Source organism: Aegilops tauschii, chromosome 2 (assembly GCF_002575655.3).
Source record: "Aegilops tauschii subsp. strangulata cultivar AL8/78 chromosome 2, Aet v6.0, whole genome shotgun sequence".
Classification (NCBI taxonomy): Eukaryota; Viridiplantae; Streptophyta; class Magnoliopsida; order Poales; family Poaceae; genus Aegilops; species Aegilops tauschii.
In genome coordinates this window covers 61,673,716-61,691,102 of record NC_053036.3, presented here as the reverse complement: position 1 = coordinate 61,691,102, position 17,387 = coordinate 61,673,716, and the positions used below count along the sequence as shown (strand labels likewise).

Below are 17,387 nucleotides of genomic sequence, written 5' to 3'. Positions count from 1 at the left end.
TTCCGAAAGGCGGGGGGGCGGCGATAGGCGGGTGGTTGCTGGCGGCGCTGGTGCCGCCCTGCTGCAGCGTGGCCGGTGGGGCTTTGCGGGCCGGATTTGGGCCTGGCAGGGCCAGGGGTGGCCTGGTATGCCCTACTGCTGCGTCTGAATGGCAACCACTACGGTGCAGGAGGCACGGGCCTCCCACACGATGGCAGTGGAGGTAATTCCCTCCCGCGTGGCTTCGGTGCTGCTGCTCTCGTCGCCTGATGCGTCTCTCTCCATCCTCTTGGCCTCGTGGTGGTGATCTCAGTTAGGCGGCATGGGTGGCGTCAAGACCACGGTGGCGCATGCTGGTGGGCGGCGAGGTGGCTGGTTAGCTCCGGCCCGGTTGGGCAGTGGGGTTTGGAGTGCGGGAGAAATCCCTTGCCGGCTCTTCCTGCTCCGATGCAGTGACACCTGCGGGTGCCGCCATCCCTTCCTGGAGGGTGTCGGAGGTATCCATCCTCGACTCCCTTCCGCGTGCCGAGGGAAACCCTAGAACACGTCCGGGTAGCAGCGTCGTCGACGTCGCATCCCTTCTTGGAGGTGTTGCTTGGTACGAGGCGGATTGGAGCCTTGGTCCGCGGTGGGTCGATTCCGGAGGGTGCAGCGATGGCGGGTCACACCCATGCTTTGTCGAGTTGCCGTTGTTGGCATTTCTTTCTTCTCATTTGTTCTTTCTCTTTTCGTTTGGGCTTGTTGTGCTTCTCGCCCGAGCATTGCTATGTGATCGGTGTTGGTTGCTTTGTCATACAAAGCAAGGGGAAACCCTTTTTCCGTAAATAACCTACAGTGTCGTGCAAGCTACTCGAAGCGAGATATAAGAGCATCTACAACCGGACTTGGCAAATCCGGCCCCTCAAACCCCCGCAGACACGCCCGGACGCGTTCGTGGACACTGGCCGGGCACTCCTCAAATCGCGTCGTTCACATCCATGTATCTCATCTCCGAACCCCTATATCCATACTAAATCATGCAACGTCGACCAAACTACGTAGATCGGCTGACCGGACATAGAATCAGACATAGGATAGCACAATAGTTCACCAAAAGATCACGAACAGTTGTTCATAGGTCCACCAAAGTTCACATAAACGACGGACAACTTTATACTACATCTAAAACTTGAAATGAAATTGAACTTCACCACTTCCGGGCCGGCCCTTTCCCCTTCTGGTCGCCGGCGTAGTTGTAGCCGTCGGCGGCTGGTGGAGGATCATCCGATTCTTCGGACGAGACGATGACGAGGCCCTTGAGGCGCTGGACGGCTTGGTCCTGTTGGCGCTTGAGCTTGGCCAGCTGAGCCGCCTATGTCGCCTTCTCCTTCGCCTCCTGCTCGGACTGCTCGATGGCAAGCTGGAGAGCCTTTGCGTTCTTCCGGCGGAGCCGCCGAGCGTCCGTCTCTGCCGTCGTAAGCGACCGGCGGTAGACCCACGCGAGGAGCCGCTCATCCTTGTCAGGCTCTACCGATAACCCACGGCGGCGGCGGGCAGAGCTCTCCGCAACGTTCCTCTCCCTTGCCCGCTGCCTCTCACGACGGGCGACGCGTGCCTCCAACTCCGGCGTGCGCGTCCGGGCCGACGAGGCGGGCACAAGCACCCACCACTACCCACGAGGGGGAGCAGCAGCCGGCGGGCCAGGGGTTGGCGTAGGGGAGGCGCGGATTGCGCAGGCTGCCTGTTGGAGCTGCCCCCGGGACAGGAGGGGCCAGTGCCATCGTCCGAGCTGCTGCGCCGACAGGGAAGTTGTGGGTGCAGCGAGGCTGCAGATCCGGAGCTGCCCCTGGTCTCCACCTTGGATAGCTCCAAGGCGATGCGGAGGACAAGCTCATACTCCGGATCCTGCTCGTCGCCGGAGCGGCTGCCGGAGCTCAACATTGCGCCGGATTCGATCGGAATCCCACAGATCCAGAGCTGCCCCTGGTCTCCACCTTGGATAGCTCCAAGGCGATGCGGAGGGCAAGCTCATACTCCGGATCCTGCTCGTCGCCAGAGCGGCTGCCGGAGCTCAACATTGCGCCGGATTCGATCGGAATCGGTGCGGGGAGAGGAGAGGGCGGAGCGAGAGAGGAGAGTGAGTGAGCTAGGGTTTTGGAGCGATGAGCCCGATGGGGTTTTTTGTGGGACATCCGTGGGGTCGATGGTGGGTCGGGCTTGTCAAGTGGACGCAGCCGGGTGTGCCCGGGCCGCCTCATATCCGCCTTACATTTGGGACGGATATGAGTGTGCTGGTCAGCCCGGGCGTTTGAGACCCGTTTGAGAGCTCCGCTTGGGTCGGTATTTTGTGACCGATCAGTGATCGGATGGCCTGCCCGGACGTATGAGACGGATATAGAGCGCCCGGCTGTAGATGCTCTAATAACATACCATGTCATACAAGATCACAAAGATGCATGAGTAGCATATAGTGCTAGCTAACAGGTCATCATAAACTGAAAACAAGCTGATACAGGTCATAAACTGAAAACAAGTTGATATCCAGACATCATCTTTGATTCTCCGTCAAACAAGATGTTGTCTTCACTGATCTTTCTTCTTAACAGGCCGGACTAGCTTCTTCCTGTGAGCGCTGATTTTTCTTCTTAACAGCCTTGGGTAGCTTCTTTCTGTCTGCGAGATAATCTTTGAAATCTTGGTAACTAAACGAACCAGTAGCAACCATAGATGTTAATGTAATAACCCCAACTATCTTCACCACATTGGTAGCCCTTTTGGATAACCTTAACCGGTGCCTGCAGGTAGGTCAAACGAGACTATATCAACTCCTGTCAAACAGGTAAGGAAGAGATAGATAATTTACATTGCGTGCTTGATATTAATTGTACCATTGCAAGTCATGTGGCATTGGATCGATTTGTACAGAAAGATGCCGGAGTAGCCCTCTGTTACGCCAGTTACTAGTCATGAAATTCTTCTCCGCCTTAAGTATCATATCATACAGCTCCTTTTTCTTCTGCTGGATCTGGCGCAAAACGTCTTCACCAGAATGCTGGACGCACAAAGATAATGATTTTTTTATATATCATTAAAGATTGCCAACAAGAAGATTACCATCAACGAGGTTCGACGATACAGAATGCACGATGTACAGCAACTGCCAACTGAATCAAAGGTCAGGATAGGTTCAGGTCAGGTTAAACAAGTATGATGCTACTTTGGGTAGGTTAGTAAGTAATCTTGCGCTTGTTTCTAATAGAAGAGAAGAAGAGAGACCCAGTCGAGCACAAGTTGCTGTCTCGATTGCAAAGAGTTCGATTATCGCTCCTTGATGTGGTGAGATATTGTTTTGCACTGCGAAAAGGAGGTAAAAGATGTCAATTTTGGTTAAGATACCTCGTTGGTGTGCATGAGCCGTGTCACGAGCCGGCGTCGCTCCTCCGCGATCGCAGGTGAGGTGGCCGCCGTCTGCGTTTGCTGGAGCAGGGAGCCGCCGAGCCTCCTGGCCGCGCATCCAACCGCCGCCATCGCTCGCAGGCCTGCAAATAATTAGGGATTAGGAGAAATCCGTCACGAATCACCACCGCCGGCGGCTGCTGCTCCCCTACATGCCTTCACTATCGGGTTGAAGTCCGTGGAAAAACGAGAAATTTCGGTAGATTTGTGAGCCGTTTTCTGAGCGTACCTCAGGCTAGGGTTCCTTGTTCGCCTTTCCCAATGCCAAAAGAAGGGGTGGGGTGGGGTGTTTTTTTCTTCTTCTTTTTTGAAATTCGGCAACCTTTATTAAACAATAATCATGTTACACGAGAAGGAATGAGAAAGTCAGAAGGATGTTCGCACCACTCCTCAGATAATTTCCTTCTTTAACTAGCTCGAGCAGGCGAATGCACAACAGCATTGCTATCCCGTGCGTAGAGTACTATAATCGCCCTGCTGAAAGAGCTCATAATCTCCCGGCAGTCATCAGTCACCACGGCTCATGATGCTCGATAGTCTGCGGGGTCAATGATTTTTTCGAAAAGGATGATAATCCCTGTCTCTGCATCGAGTGATGCACACAACGATATATTATTAAGAGAACAAAATTTAGCGGCCGAACAACATTGACCTGGACAACCACTAACCCTATGATAAAAGGCAATCTCAAAAATACACAACTTCTAGGCGATGCCTTCAAGAAGGAATTGCCGCATGTGTGCCGATGATGACGAGTCCGCCACAAGGTTGATCTCGGGATTCTCGTCCCCAAAGCCAAGCTTCAAACCACCACCTTCATCAAGAACACGACGCAGACGCGCGTCGATATAACCTAATCAGAGATCTTGTGTTTCCATTCGAGAGCACAAACTCATCATTGAAGCCGCCTCTACCATCACCACTTGTCTGGCTACCGACGTCTTGATAGCTGGATACCTTTGAAGAAGATGCCAGAAGACAAAAACGTCTCATACCGCCTCGCTTCCCGTTGCCGTCGCAGCATCTTCGATCCAGCAGCGACAGGCTAAACATGACACCTCCGCCAGAGCCACCATGCAGCACCTACCGGCAGTAGGCCTGATTTGACGACCCCGCATGAGTCGTGCGAAGCATCCGTCGGCGGCATCACCTGCCGACGACAAGCACTACCTGGCGCCTCCGGGGTCAAGGATGGCTTGAACTATCTTCATAGGATCACATTCCACAACCACTGAGAGGATCTCCAATGAATCGGCAATTCGCAGACCTTCCAGCAATGCCACCGCCTCCATTGATGTGCCATCAAATGGCAAACTCCTTAAACAAACACGATGCAGCTATGAACGCCCCATTTGAGTCTTGCAGCCCTTGCATATTGGTGATAGCTCGCATCGACTTTTAATTTTATAGTCCCCGACGCTGGCCTGATCCACACTTGATCTTCCTCGTCGGAGCTTTTATCTTTAGAGCCAAAACATTCGCCACAATTCCTTTCATACTTATGGCCAATCTGATAGGGGATCCAACTCTCTCCTCATGTGAAATTTTTCGGAATGGGTAGCGCCCTCTTGTGGGGTGGGGTGGGGTGGTTAATTTCTTGGCAAACCCTTGAAGTCAACCGACTGATCTTTTCATTCGCATCGACCGCCTTCGTGGCCGTCGGCTCTAGTTTTGATCAGATGGCTAAAGTGTGTTGCCATGCCAAACGGTTGGCAACCATCCAAATAAATCTGGAATTTTGGATCATTACAAAAAACAAATGTAGAGACACTTCGGTTACAATTCAAACACTACCTATGTGGCATGTAGAGATCTTCCAAATAAAACACCAGAGGAACAAAATTGCCCACTTAAGACTGTTTTGGTCTGATAATTGCATCCCATATTATCAGTTGCTCCACAAAGAAGTTGGCATGTTTCTTTGTGGCACAAGACTGTCAACCGGAGGAAGCTGGAGAGATCCAGCCGATCTTCCGGCCTGGCTTGCATCGCCAATTTTGACGGATGCCACACAAACGCGCTCACGCTGGACTCCCCGGCCACCACCCTCCTCACAGCCAGCGGACACGGTGTTGGCCTACATCAAACCCGCGCCACACCTCCATGAACTGAAGCCCGGCCTCAAGCTCTAGCTAGGCTGCAAGACTAGTTAAGTTCAGTGCACCCGGAACCAGTGCGCACAATTTTTTATCTACTTCGCTCACTGTCTGTTGCACGGCCTGTACTATACATACCAACTCTTTGGCGTCTTGTTTTATCAAGGTAATGGAAAGTTTGAAACATTAAAGGGACTAAAACTCTGTCATTTTGAATTGGTAGATAGTGCTATAACTTGTCCCCATGACATGCTCACGTCACATAGTACAATCTTTTAATAAACCTAGAAAATTAGTCATGATTCCATCATGTGCCGCGTCACAGCCCTGTTAATCTGAAACTCATTTGCGATGCAAAAAGGAAAAGAAAACACATGTCTACACATGGGTATAGCGGGGTAGACGATCTAGAGTTTTGGCCAATGTTCAGGCATTGCGACGACCAACATGTGCGACAAATCCAGCCTTGATTCGATCGACGGACCTTGAAGACCCACACTACAGAAAGAAAGAAAAACGGCAGGGCACATTCAGAGTTGCAACCAAAAGTTTCTTTGGATGATGGAAAAGGATACAATAGTAGTAACACAAGAAAACTTATTTTACAGAATGATCACAACCATTTTAGCCTACAATGGTGCTAATGCACCAAGAAACCAGATTTCCACAAGCAGTTGTTTTATTATTAAAGAGGAATGCATGAAACTATAACAGGATTCCCATGTAACACGGTTGTAGATAGAGAAAAATAAAAGAAAGTAGTACTCCCTCCGTCCCAAAATTTTTGTCTTAAATTTGTCTAGATACGGATGTATCTAATACTAAAACGTGACTTGATACATCCATATTTAGACAAATCTAGGACAAGAATTTTGGGACGGAGGGAGTACATGCGACGAACTATTAACATTGTTTAAGCCTCGGTCATTGTAATAATGTTCAGTAACTAAAGTATTTATCAAATAATATCAGCAATGAAGTTGCAAGTCATCATTTGCAGAAACAATAGGTGGGTTATGGCACGTTGAATTTGCATTTAACAAATATAAAGAACGGAGGAACTATATATGGTGATAAGTAGCAAAATGTTTGACATGGGTTGAACAAATCATGTGGAAGGAAACATGCTGTAACCAAATACTTATGTGCGCCTAGATATGACATTTTACCTGCTCGCAGCGAAGGAAGAAGAGACGGTTTTCCTTGGATATAGTGGTATCATGGCCCTTACATCCATTGCAGATGACATACGCATCTGAAAGGTTTACAAAATGCAAAAGGTCACAAACAGCCTACCGAATTCAGGAAACCATTTGTTCTAGGAATGGCACACTTTAAACATTAAAGCAATGAAATTGGACAAGGACACTTACTGATGTATCTCCTGAGGATCGACTCAAAGGATTTCGGAGCAAATCTTCCTTTGATCACCAACCTGTGCTGCCCATCAATTGAACCGCTTGTTGCCATCTCAGAGAGGAAAAAATCCATCACGTGATTAGGGTCCCTACGCAACCTGTAGATGTAGATTTGCAGATGGTTAGTTTGTCAAAATCTGGTGAAAGTGCATTTTTTCAAGACAAAGGTGGAAACACACGTTTTACATGACTCCATAAAGTTCACGAATACTGTCTTCCTCGTACCCTCCCTAAGAATCCTAGAAGGGCACATAACCATCTTTCCTCTATTCACAGCGAGATCTGGATTGTTTCCAACGAGAATGTTGAACACTCTATCCAGCAGCTGAACAACAGAAGTACCCAATAAGTCAATAACAAATACACAAAGTCGCATGGTTTAATAAATTTAAAAATGAAGATACTATCGAGGCACCTCTTGGTAGTCGCTGTCAGTTCCCACTCCAATTACAATGCCTTCTTCTTCCTCTACAGTTTGATGATCTGAAGAGCATGGAATCGGATACGTCAAAACAGAGGCCGCGATTCACGAAGAGGAAAGATCAAGTGTATCAACATACATATGAACTATACCTAGAATGTCCTGTCCATCTCCCATGTCAGCAATCGATGTGCCAAGCTGAACCTGAAATTTGCATGACGAATAAAGTAAAACCCACAATTCAGTTTTCGGTCTTCAAGTGTTTATGAGTTCGCTTGTTTCTTGTTCACCCCGGAAGAATACCGAGCTCACTTCAACTTTTGGATGGCACTTTGGTGACCATGATTATAAATGAACGCTACAAAAAAAGTAGCTACTACACAGAAAAGCCTAGAAGAAGTTCACAGTTCAAAGCCCAGAAATCCAATTATATTGAATCTAAATAAAATATACTCCGACGGAACCGAATCATGAAAGTGGAGCTACAAGCGCGTGCATCTAAGCTCTCTCACCTCGGCCCCGTCAGAAAGAAAAAGCCTAGTAGCTCACCTCGGAGGCCGCCATGGCTGCGCTCGGCGTCGTCGGCTCCTCCTGCGCGCGGCGCGGCGGCTGGTGCGTACGGGGGCGGCGGTCGATCGAGCGCGCGCGAGAGGGAGAGGGTTTCAGTCCGCGTTGGGTGTGGTTTCTCCGTCGTCAAATCGATCTCGCGGGTTCTGATTGTATCTCCTGTTTGCGGTACGTCCTATATATATATATGCTGAGGAGGGAGTAGCGGAATATGGTAGCGCGTTCCGCAAGTTTCCTCCTGAACCTTTTTCCTTTTTGATTGGGGAAAAAAAGATCTACTCGTAAAGCAGCAGGATACGTTTGCGTCACGACGGCACGCGGAAATCCGCTGCCGCACCTGGTGGGCCGGCCCAGGAACATGCAGAATGTTTGTAGCCCGAGAAACCTCCCAAAAATTTGCTCCCGTTGCCTTGATCACAGCATGAGAAGTATAAAACGTAGCCGCGCTATTTCTTGCACATACATTTCAGAAATTTTTTGGTTTTTTTGGAAAACATGCGAAGAAATTTTGAAACAAATCAGAACTAGAAAAAAGTTCATTGATTTTCAAAAAATTCATCAATTCAAAAAGAAGTTCATCAATTTTAAAAACAAATTATCGATTTCCAAAAAAAGGTTCAAAATTGGAAAAAAGTTCATCAGTTTTCAAAAAAGTTCACAAATTCAAAAAAAATCATCAATTTTCAAAAGAAATTCTAAAATCCAAAAAATCTTCATCGATTTGAAAAAAAGTTACGGATTTTGAAAAGATTCATGAAATAAAGAAAAAGAAAAAAATATAAATAAAACGAAAAGAAAGGAAAAGGAAAAAAAGGAGAAGTGATTAGAACTGGTGAGGTGACCGGGTAATTAGGGCATCTCCAACGCCGAATCTCAAACCGTCCGCATACGTCCGGACCGTGTGGGTTGCGTCCTCTCTCGCATAACCTAGCATGAGATCCTTGCATGGTGCTGGCTCACCACTATGTCGCCGGATGGCTTCGCCCCAGTTTTCGACTGGTATGCTACAACCATCCAGGACTCCCAGCCTTTCTTGCGCAAAGGGCTTGGACTGCTGATCTCTCTTTTGGCATGGTCTATTTGACACCACCGCAACGCATGCATCTTCGAAGGAGCGCGACCATCTCATGAGGATCTTATTCGTCTCATCAAGGACGAGGCGTGCCTTTGGGCTAGACCTGACCATGGGAAGCCCGGCCCGGTCGGTCCGGCCCGAAAAAGCCCGACCCGGCCTGGTCCGACCTTGTCCACGGGCCAGGCTCGGGCCTAGATTTCAAGCCCGACAGCCGGGTCGGGGCGGGCCTGAGCCCGTCAAATTCACGCATTAACGAAGAGGCCCGACAGGCTTTTAGCATCATGGCCCGGGTTCGGGCCTGATTTTTAGGCCCGACGGCCGGGCCGGGCCAGGCTCAGGCCTGGGTTTTTTGCATCGGGCTTTGGTAGGCCCGGCCCGACAGATGGTCAGGTATACTTTGGGCAAAGGCCAGAGCTAAGGGACGCCACAGAGTCTTACCTGTAACCTGAACTATGTACCTTGGGCTGAGCACCCCATCTCCCTCTGCTCACTTTGCATCCACAACAGCGCCTTCTAACTGTAAGCAGCTGCTGGATCGTGACCATTATGTAGTTTCTGCCCTTCTATCGATGAAAAGATATGTGTCCTGCGTATTCATTCACACACACAAAAAAGGTTTGCTACCGAAACCATTTCTCACAAAGACCCTGAAGAAAATTGAATTGACCCACGAGAACCCTACGCCGTCCGCTCCTGGCGCCCTCCGCTCACCGGCCGGCCTTCGAGTTCGCATACAACCATACACTGGTGCGACCACTGCCGATCCTACCGCCGCGACCTGCCATGGTATGTGGAAGCAACTAGTGCCGGTCCTTGCGCCGGCGTGGGGTGGTGCCGACCAGGTGTTCGTTTGCTGGCCTGAAAGGTAAAGCCAGCCATGCGGCACTTGCCCAGCAAGAAGATTCAGCACAGCAATGAAACAAACACAACAATTCAATCCCCCAATGAAAATCTCTACAATTGCCAAGATTACAGTCTCGATGCAAATTGTTCGATCCAGTGAGGTCGCACCTGATGCCAGCCATGCTGGCATGCATGAACCCAAATTACAAATTAGCTAAATGAATCCAATGATCTCCTGACAGAGAAGCCGGCGAGGGAACAGCGGCCTAGACCGACGGCGGGTTGGGCTCCCTGAACCTCTCGTCGGAGGAGGCGCGGCTCTCCGAGGCGGAGTGCCGGAGCCCCTCGATCATCCTGATCACCTCCTCCATCGCCGGGCGCCGCTCCGGCGGGCCCGACGTGCACGCCATCGCCACCTGGAGCATCTGGACCAGCTCCTCCTCGATGTTCTGGTGCTTCATCAGCTCGATGTCGAACACCTCCGCCGTCCACTCCTCCCGGACCACCGAGTGCACCCACCTCGGGAGGTCCACCACGTCGTCGTTCCCCTGCGACTGGAGCGGCGCCTTCCCCGTCAGCATCTCCATGAGGAGGACGCCGAAGCAGTACACGTCCGACTTCTGCGTGCTCTTCCGGTTCTCGATGGTCTCCGGGGCGCGGTAGCCGACCACGACGCGGGACGCGCTGACGGGCGCGTTCATCAGAGAGCTGAGGCCGTAGTCTGAGACGTACGCGTTTTGATCCTGACCGACGAGGACGTTGGTCGACTTGATGTTGCCGTGGGTGAGCTTTGCGCCGCCTTCTGAATGGATGTGCGCGATGCCATATGCTGTTCCTAGTATGATCTTCACCCTGGTATTCCAGTCTAATGGCGTCTTCTCAGCAACACCTCTGATACCTGTTGATCAGTAATTCAGTAAGAGATACTATCAGTTCAACAGTTTAATTTTTTGCCTAACACAAGTTATCTTTCTTTGCACGAAATGTTTAAGATATAGAAGAAAAAAACAATCAATGCAGCTTCAGGCAGGAAATGTGCAGAAATATGTCCAAGTTTTATGTTCAGACCTATTGCAAAATAAAGGTTCCTAACATCTTGTAAATGTCATAATTTCAGATGCCAACTACTCCGTATTAAGCATGGCATGGATATAGCAAGTTATGTACTTTCAAAGGTACAGTAACAATTATTTTGACACTTGAGCAATGTTGGCCCCTTGTTATGTTCTCTTGTCAGCCATTGCACAGTTAACAACTTAACATCATAAAGAAATATGTAGGAGTGAAAACACATACCGTGCAACATGCCAGAAAAGCTGCCGGTGGCAATGTAATCGTAGACGACAAGCTTCTCATCCTTGGAATAGTAGTAAGCACGAAGCGGGACTAGGTTTGAATGTTTACCCAACCTCCCAACGAGCTCCATCTGCTGCTCAAACTCCCTCTTCCCTGCCACGACATCTTTTAGCCTCTTGACAACGACAACAGTGCCGTCCTCGAGTATAGCCTTGTAGGCAGTCCCATAACTCCCCTTGCCAAGGACTTCTGCAGAAGCCCTCAGTAGATCCTCCAAGTCAAAGTTGTAGGTGCAACCGTCCAAGAAAACCAACTTGTTCTTCTCAGCAGTCTGGACACCGCTACTGAATTCCTGCTTCGGCTTATCACTCCTGACACCAGTTCCCTTGTAGTCGACACCGGCCTCTTTCTTCCCCTTCCTCTTTGAAAGGCACACACACAACACAACCACAATTAGCATCAGTACTGCAAATCCCCCGACAGCAACCGCGATTATGAACCCTATGCTCAGTTTCCTGTCGTGATGCGCAGGCGATGGAGATGATGGTGTTGAAGGCAATTCTGGGGAGGGTGTTGGTGTTGGAAATGAGCAATTATCTAGTGGTGGCCCGCATAGTTCAGGGTTCCCCAAGAATGAACTATCTGGGAATGTTTGGAGCGAGCGAGGAATTGAGCCCTTCAACTCGTTGTTGCTCAGGTTTAACAGTCTCAGGCTTGGAAGCTTCAGGTCAGGAATGGGTCCGGAGAGAGAATTTTCTTGTAAATTCAGGAGATATAACTGAGTAAGGTTTTCTAAGCTTGTAGGAATCACTCCAGTGAAGGAATTATAGGAGAGCTCCACTACACTAAGGTTAGGACTGAAAAAGGAAGGCAAACCTCCTGAAAGTTTATTGTGCTGAAGGTATATGGAACGTAAAGAAGGAAGTGAGGCCACATCAGATGGAAGGCTTCCGGATAGAAGATTAGACCGCAGGCTCAGAACTTGGAGCGAATCGAGCTTGCCAAGAGTCTTTGGAGGGATTGCTCCGATGAGGCCAGCACCTGGTACCCTCAACTCAGATATGTGTGACTGGTCTGCTGAGCATTTGACACCATGCCATGAACACGGTGGTGTACCTTGACCCCAGTTAAGCTTGTTGCCGCGATAGACTGCAGAGGCAAAGTCAAGAAGGGCTTGGCTCTCAGAGGCCAAATCTGCTACTGCCAGAGGGTTGAATAACGATAATGACAGATGCAGTGAGAGCAGAAGGCGGACAAGGCTTCTAAGACTGAGATGATCCATCTGATGAGTCGTCAAACGGGCGAACTAAATCAGCTGCACCTTCATTTGTTTACACCAGACAAGTAACCAAACCTGATCAAACAAAAGTGGACATTTAGTGAGAACCAGCGTACGGACACTAAGCTTTAAAGTCTAGCTGCAAACAAGAACAGTATTTCATCATAAGAGGACAACACACAAATTGGCAATCACTGCACATATGTCTGCAAGGTGCCCCAAAGGGCACACTGATGCATGCTATCATGTGAATCACGCATGACTGTAACCAAGTCAGCGCAATCAGCTTTCTTTTCCAGCAAGTGACTCACTCAACAGGAACGCACACTTTTTAAGTAAGTCAGGGCACTTTAAAAAGATAAATTTCCATCATTGTTACAGATTTCAATATTTCATCATTCCAAACTAGTGCGACTTAAAGTTTCCTGTGTAAACCGCAGGCGGTTATCCTGCGAGATCGGTCGGTATGGACCAGCAGCGAGACACTTTACTGAACTACCTATTCACAGGAGGCCTGGTTTTCTAGTGACAATGTAAGAATGCACACGCAGTCGAGCATGAAAACAAGTCGAGGGACAGAAATTCCACCTTGGCGCCCTTTAAAGTGTAAAGGCAGGAAAACATGGCCTAAAAATTGCAGGCAGAAAGCAATTCAAGGGAAAGAAGCAGAAAAAGAAAAGCGGCACGATACGGTCAGCGTATGAAAAGCCAAAAGCATCAGCAAAAGCAGGGAGAAAGAGAATAACAGGAACAAAGCTGAACCCACAAAGATGAGCACATCGCATCATGCATTTCGGTATTGCCACCACTAAGTTCAGTTGACAAACTACTGAAGCTCAGGCACAGAACTCCGAGTCCCTGACAAAATGCAATGCAAATAGTACCGACAGGAACTGAGGCAACTATGTGATGAAGATGCCCTACATGTGGTAGAAACTTTGAGCACGCTTAGGAACAAGATGGCCCAGCTTTAGCGTCGCACGAAAGGCATCCGGCCGCGCTAACTGCAGACATCTAAGCCAGTGATCACTGGAGAAAGCTGCTTCATCAGAGAAGCCACTAAACAAACAAAGGTCGGCAATCACAAGGAACCCTGTCTGAAGGTTATGCAGCCTAATGGAGATGGAGGTGTGGGAAGGTGGCTGCTGCACATGGCAATGTGCTTGCAGGCTCACCACATTTGTTTACTGTCTACAAGGCCTAGAGCAGTGCACAATTTGCTTCATCCCCACTTAAAGAGGGCCTGAGGAGAAGCAATTTCTTAATCAGGGCCGGCCAATGAATAATGCCCGGCGCTCCAGAGTCCAAGTCCAAGCTGGCTTAGCACCCATAGTTCACACATCTCCAGGTACTTACCAGCTTCCAACCCTTGAACTACACACATACTACAGCTCATGTGAAACCTTTGCTGGTTGAGTCGATTCTAAGCCAGAGCAAGTAACATGCTACAAGGAATTAATGGCATGTGGGGGGTGCTGCTGCCTGCTGCTGGATCCACCATACGGCAGGAACAAGAACTGGAAGCTTGGCAGAGATCCAACCTTTGGCCAGTACAAGAAACAAAACTGAAGCAAAGGGAGCACTTGGATTTATGTAGAACTACTAGAATTTATTTGCTTTCTTGGTACCAAACACAATTGAAACCACGCCAGAACCCCCATCTGCACGATTCCTAGTCCACCTGAATGGCGAGCGTGCAGTGTAACTGAACACAAACATCTATCTAGTGATGAATGGTAAGTACAGCACCACCGTTGTACTACATCTGATGATCTGAACACAGGTGAGAACCACAAGAATGCCTAGTGGGGACAGAACCAAAAGTGGACAGTGGGGAAATTTGTAAACTTGAAGTGAAGAACAAAGTATTACCAAACATTATTTTTTTCCTTCTGAAACTAGTAGTGCCTCACTGAAAGGAAATGAAGAAACAGAGATGATGTTGATTCTGTACTAATATTTTTGATTAAAAAGTGGAGGCGATATATGCTTCTAGTATTAATTAATCCCACTGTACTCCTGCAGCTGTAGCTCGCAATTTAAGGGCATGATCCAAAACGGCCGTTTTCTAACAAGAAATAAACAAATGAACAGAGACAAAACCAAGTAAACGCCAGTGGGCTTGGACGGGAACACTCCGCGGCAGAGACGAACAGAGCCCCTTTTCCCCTACAACGACGAACAGCTCAACGCATCAAGCGCTGTAATTTTCAGAAAAGATTCAGACGGCCTACAAACGGGGGGCAAAACACAGACGGCCGGCAACCTAGGAGAAGAAGAACTAGCCAAGAACAGCAACCGACACAACGGTATGGAGGCGGAACCGACGATTCGAACGGCCGGGAATGCGGAGCCGCCAGAGCAGGGCACGTACCTCGACGGCGCCGGCCGGCCGGCGGAGCCCCGGTGGAATGCGCGGGAGCAGCTGGCCTGAGAAGCTCCGGTGGCCGCTCTCTCGTCCCCGGACCCTGGAGACGCCGGGCACGAGAGGAAGGGCTTCCCGCTGGGTCTTGGTAGAGAGGGAGGGAGGGGGGAGGGGAGGGAGCGGGGGTGCAGTTAAGGGGAGGAATGAAACGGAAGGGGGGGCGTGGGATCCACTCCACCACTGTAGTAGTAGTCCGCCTTGCTCAGTCACTGGTGCACTGCCCCGTCCGTTTTCCCCTGCTTTTTCGGCGGTATTAATGAAGTGTGGATGCGGCAATGTAGTGAAGGCGGTGAAGCGGCACAGTCAAAGTGGTGGTAGAGTGGTCACTGTGCCCCTCGCAGCCAAACGGTCGAAACCCAGCGTGTGTGTGAATTGGATGGTTCGGCACTCGTGGTCGAGGTGTTCGGACCTCAGTACCTGAGAGAACCAATTGTGGCAGACACGGAGAGGCTCTTGGCAATCTCATAAGCAAGAGGGTGGCCAGGTCATTTTGCCTGGATCTCTTGACTGAATGCATTAGAAATCGAAGAACTGTCGAAGGCTTTACAAGGGCAATATCGGGGTCATGTTAAGAAGCTCGCCAGCATTCTTGAAGCAGTTGCATCACAGGATCTTTGGATTTGACACGCTTTCTTTGACATGTCTGGGTCTCACAATGACATCAATGTGATGTAACAATCGTCGATGTTTGCGAGGCTAGCTGAAGGAAAAGCTCTCCTTGCCACTATACTGCAAATGGACATGAGTACAACATGGAGTACTATCTGGTTGACGGTATCTATCCTCTATGGGCTACCTTTGTCATCACCATCTCAAACCCAATTGACCAAGGCTCACTTTGTCCAAAGACAAGAAGCAGCTAGAAAGGATATCGAATGGGCATTTGGAGTTCTATAGACCCGTTTTGCAGTTGTTTGTGGACCTGCTAAATAATGGATCAGAAAACCTTGTGGGAGATGATGACATGTTGTGTGATCATGCACAACATGATCGTCGAGGATGAGGGTGACGATATTGACGCAGCTCTGAAATTTGAGAACGTGGGTGATCCTATCCAACTTTCGGACCAGAACCCGATCACATTTGAGGAGATTATTCAAATGCATCAACCAACTCGCGGGCAGCTCAAGAAAGATTTGATTGAGCATCAGTGGACGGTGAATGGGGACAACAATGTTGGGATGTAATATTTGAACTTTTTTACAATTTAAACTAGTGCTGCATGCGGCTATTTGAACGTATGCACCCTTTGCATGCGGCTATTTAATCGTGCGGTCTTGGAAAAAGTTAAAGAAGGCCGGATGTGTGCGACTATGGTTGGATGACGTACTCCCGCATTAGTGTCCGCGGACCGGCCCCCTATCTGCGGACGGATGCGGGAGTATTTTTACGGATTGTGTTGAAGATGCCCTTATCCTCTTCTTTTTGGAAAAATGAAACTAGACACCCTCTTAATTTCCGCGGCGCACGGGCAACGACTCGGCTTAATTGCAGCGCATGTTGTGCAGGGTACAACCACCGTTGATCGCAGTAACGAGCCGGTCCATGCAGCAATAGCAAGCTAGGCTCCATTTATACCCAACAAGTCGTTGCGAGGTGGAGAGGAAATGATGTGCCTTCGAAAAGAAGCATGGCGGATGATCGTACCCGACCGAGCCGTCGGCATCGGTCGACCGTCAGCCCGACAATAATAGAGAGGCAATGCAGGTACACAGTGGTAGGTCAGGCTCGGCACACCGGTCTGGTTTGGGTCCGGCGAAAGCTACATCGTGTGGACTGTGGCATGGCGATTGCTAGGTGTGAAGCGGTCGGCCGCGTTCGGTACGTGTCGTGGTAGCAAGAAAAAGAAGGGGGAAACATAGTGGTGGCAAATTAGCGATCAAATGCTGATGTCAACGAACAGAAGTCTTCAAGTATTCCAACCGTGTTGTGTTCCTCTGGACATCATTTCAAGGAGACTTTTTTTTGAAAAACATATGGACTTTATTCAACTGAAAAAACAAATACATCGTCTGTGAGGAATGGTACAATTTCAATCATAGGCTCCTCAAACCAATCAACAGTAGAAGAAAATCTAGCCAACCTAGCAAACTCATGCGCAACCTTATTGACTTCCCTATTACAGTGTTCTAACCTAGAGATAGGAAATTCAGCGCCAAAAAATAGCAATCATCAAAAATTGCTGCCGGCGCCGTTCCTGCTGACCATCCACCATTAATCATCATTTTAATAACCTCCAAATTATCAAAATTAGTTACCTTCACTTCCTACGGAACGAAACGGTGTGAATTCCATGAACGGTTTTCGGCCTGATTTTTCGTATAAAAGGGGTCAATTTGTCTAGATTTTTGATTTGGTTTTTCTTATAAACCGGATCGCTCTCCGGCATAATGGCCACTTTGAATAATAGATTTAGATGGAAGGATTCCTCCCCTGGTGATTCTCAACACACACACAAAAGAAATTGCCGCTGAAATATGTATGCCTCCTCAGTAGAGATCTCGTGCGTAGCAACTTTTTCTTCTTAGCCATGTTTGTCTTCTTCCTCGATTG

The 17,387-nt window shown here is 49.0% G+C and overlaps 2 protein-coding genes and 1 long non-coding RNA gene across 3 annotated transcripts; all 3 read right to left on the bottom strand.

The window, feature by feature from the left end:
• Positions 1-2,378: 2,378 nt before the first annotated feature.
• Positions 2,379-4,480, bottom strand: LOC120973471 (uncharacterized). The gene is made up of 3 exons (XR_012203722.1): positions 3,355-4,480; positions 2,847-3,010; positions 2,379-2,753 (listed from the first exon to the last, which is right to left on the bottom strand). It is a non-coding gene; the product is annotated as an uncharacterized lncRNA (long non-coding RNA).
• A 1,083-nt stretch (positions 4,481-5,563) lies between these two features.
• On the bottom strand, positions 5,564-7,898 carry LOC109771852 (eukaryotic translation initiation factor 2 subunit beta-like). The gene is made up of 6 exons (XM_040400908.3): positions 7,502-7,898; positions 7,344-7,411; positions 7,108-7,253; positions 6,884-7,026; positions 6,680-6,765; positions 5,564-6,008 (listed from the first exon to the last, which is right to left on the bottom strand). Exons 1-6 carry the CDS (start codon positions 7,524-7,526, stop codon positions 5,937-5,939), a joined length of 540 nt encoding a protein of 179 aa, XP_040256842.3. The 5' UTR covers positions 7,527-7,898; the 3' UTR covers positions 5,564-5,936.
• Positions 7,899-9,923: 2,025 nt separating this feature from the next.
• LOC109771846 (probable inactive receptor kinase At5g58300) lies at positions 9,924-15,062 on the bottom strand. The gene is made up of 3 exons (XM_020330539.4): positions 14,784-15,062; positions 11,131-12,484; positions 9,924-10,732 (listed from the first exon to the last, which is right to left on the bottom strand). Exons 2-3 carry the CDS (start codon positions 12,410-12,412, stop codon positions 10,101-10,103), a joined length of 1,914 nt encoding a protein of 637 aa, XP_020186128.1. The 5' UTR covers positions 12,413-12,484; positions 14,784-15,062; the 3' UTR covers positions 9,924-10,100.
• Positions 15,063-17,387: the final 2,325 nt, after the last annotated feature.